General features: G+C 34.4%; 1 protein-coding gene across 1 annotated transcript in view; it reads left to right on the forward strand.

Moving 5' to 3' along the window:
* LOC143022024 (uncharacterized) overlaps positions 1-2,500 on the forward strand; it is a 100,288-nt gene that overhangs the window by 31,276 nt on the left and 66,512 nt on the right. The window contains exon 7 of the mRNA XM_076179959.1: positions 2,358-2,426. Coding sequence (XP_076036074.1) covers positions 2,358-2,426 — 69 coding nt within the window. The remainder of the gene's footprint in view (positions 1-2,357; positions 2,427-2,500) is intronic.

A 2,500-nucleotide genomic window follows, 5' to 3' on the forward strand; every position in this document is an offset into this window, starting at 1 on the left:
GGTCTTTTTTTATGAAAGATATTGACCTCATGAAATTAAAGAATTCACCTCTCACCTTATTCACTTGAGGCATATAGGTGATGGACGTAAAATGATGGTGTATATGTCGCGTATTGCTTTCTTGGCGATTTCTAAACTCGTTCCTACCACACATGTTCACATTAGAGTAATTAAGATTGGTCTTCGGTAGTGTGGTGAGATATGCATACAAGAAATCACCTTTCTTATTTTTTCATCCTGTTTTAGATAACGATGTGATAAATTATTGTTTAGGATTTCGCTCCTCTGCATAGATTTGATTATTTTTCGTTTCATTCTTCCTCGTACCTCCCTGGAATTATATTTATAATCTAATGTTTAATTGAAGAATAGTATCAAAATTAATTCTTGTTTCCATTATCTGTCATACTATTTTTTTTAATCAGTATACGTTTATATAATCGTAATTAGTATCATTTATGTAATTGTAATTAATCTTTTCACTCTGAATTAAATTATAGAAATCATCAACTGTTTGATTAGATATATGCACGCTTTTATTTTTTCAAGCTAAAACTACATTTTACTTCAGCAAGTCTAAAAATCAGTCATAAAATTAATCAAAAATTTCCTAGGCCGTCTGATATACAGTTTCAACTTAATTTATTTATTTTTTTTTTCTATTTTTTTTTTTTTTTTTTTTTTTTTGCTAAATATATAGTTTTATTCAATTAAGTAGCATACTTGGGGGTAGGGGGGGTGATTTTTGATTAATTGAAATTGATTGTTACGAAATGTTCCTTTGGCCGAATAGAACTGTTTGGTTTTGCCCTGAACGTAAATGTGAAGAATCTCTATATGCCCAAGGGTTTGGTGGATCTCGTGATTCTGTGAAATTTTTATAAAATATCTTTACTTAAAATCAGTCATTCTTTGTATCTCGACGCCGCCATTGCGAACTCGATGATACAAAACGGGAGAGGAAAATACTTGTTATGATCACGAGTCTGTCATCGTCGACGTCGCCAAAATCGTCCATAACTTTATAATTACCAAAGTGCAGAGTCAGCGATGTCGATTACATGGAGAGTAGCTGATTTTTTTTTTTTTTCACTCTGTGCTTTTCCAAAAGTATAATAACATCACCTAGTGATAGACAAAATACAACCATGTTGAGCACTTTACAATAGTGAAGGAGATAGCTGATCTCCTTTGAATCGTCTTTGGAACGAAATGTTTCTTAAACTGAATAAAATCACTTGAACTTTTCCAGGATAAAAGTCATCTTCACGAGAAGATTTTTTATTCATTTTTTCATTGGTGGAATTTTCTCAACAATCATATATAATTCAGAGATAAATTTTGGCTGTCATTTCCGTCTGCATTTACACATCAGACTTGCTTCTTCATGGATGTGATGCGACCTGTCATTATATAATTAAAAGTCATTTTTATTCATAGAAGAGTTCGTTAATTAGAGGTACGTGAGAGCCTATTATTCGTAATTACTGGGGGAATTATGATAAATAAAACAAGACTTCACTCAGAATAACGATCCGAGCAGCTACTGGTGTTAATAACAAGGTCTTTACGACAGCGCGTTGTCTGTGGGTTGATGGAAGTCGTCTTCTTTAGCCAGGGTGAGATCTATGTAGAACTTAACTTTGCTGAAAGAATCAATTACTATATTCTAAACCAGTGGATCTCAACCTAGGGACCGTGACCCCTTGAGAAGCCATAGAGTTTCATAAGTGGGACCACAAGAAGGAGAATAGTGGTTGTTAGTGGATGCAAAGCGATTAACTTTAGTGATGAAGTGGTCTCAAGGAGGATGAAGAACAGCATTACATAAGTGTGAAATACACGAAAAAACGTGTTGAGAACGACTGTTCTAAAGCCTTGCAAGAAGAGCAACGCCCCGTTCAGTTCAATAAAACTATTCAGTGATATTTAAATTAACATTTATTGAAAACGTCACCTCATCGTAGGGATTAATAATGTCATGCAGGGGAGATAGAAGTTGTATCTTATCATATTATAAGTTACAATTCACTCACTACATCCGGCCACTAAGTAGAATGATTAAAGGGAAGAAAGTTATCGTCTGTTTAACTTAATAAATACTTATCAGAGAACAAAAAATAAAATATAACCGCAATAGTAACCGCCTTCGTGAAATAAAAACACTAAAACGGAGGAAAAAAAAATACCCGATGATGAAGAGTTATGATGCAGTGAAATTTGAAACTTACAAACCAAGTCTCCGATAGGCTGAAGACAAAAATAATGAAAAAAAAAATAAATAAAAGTAGATAAAATTGGTGCACTTGATTTCAGCCTTCACTCCTTAACAAGGATCCTTCTTGTTTTTGTTTCAGGGGGAACTCGGCGTAAAAGGCCAGAAAGGAGAGCCTGGAACTTCGTACAATCCCTTTGCTTCAGTCAAGGTCGGTGTAAATGCAACGTCGAGAGTTTTCTTGACCTGTTACGGCGCGGTTTCTGCGCAATTGCTCTACTGGAG

This window comes from Oratosquilla oratoria, chromosome 43 (genome assembly GCF_046742065.1).
Source record: "Oratosquilla oratoria isolate Oo_2021 chromosome 43, ASM4674206v1, whole genome shotgun sequence".
Classification (NCBI taxonomy): Eukaryota; Metazoa; Arthropoda; class Malacostraca; order Stomatopoda; family Squillidae; genus Oratosquilla; species Oratosquilla oratoria.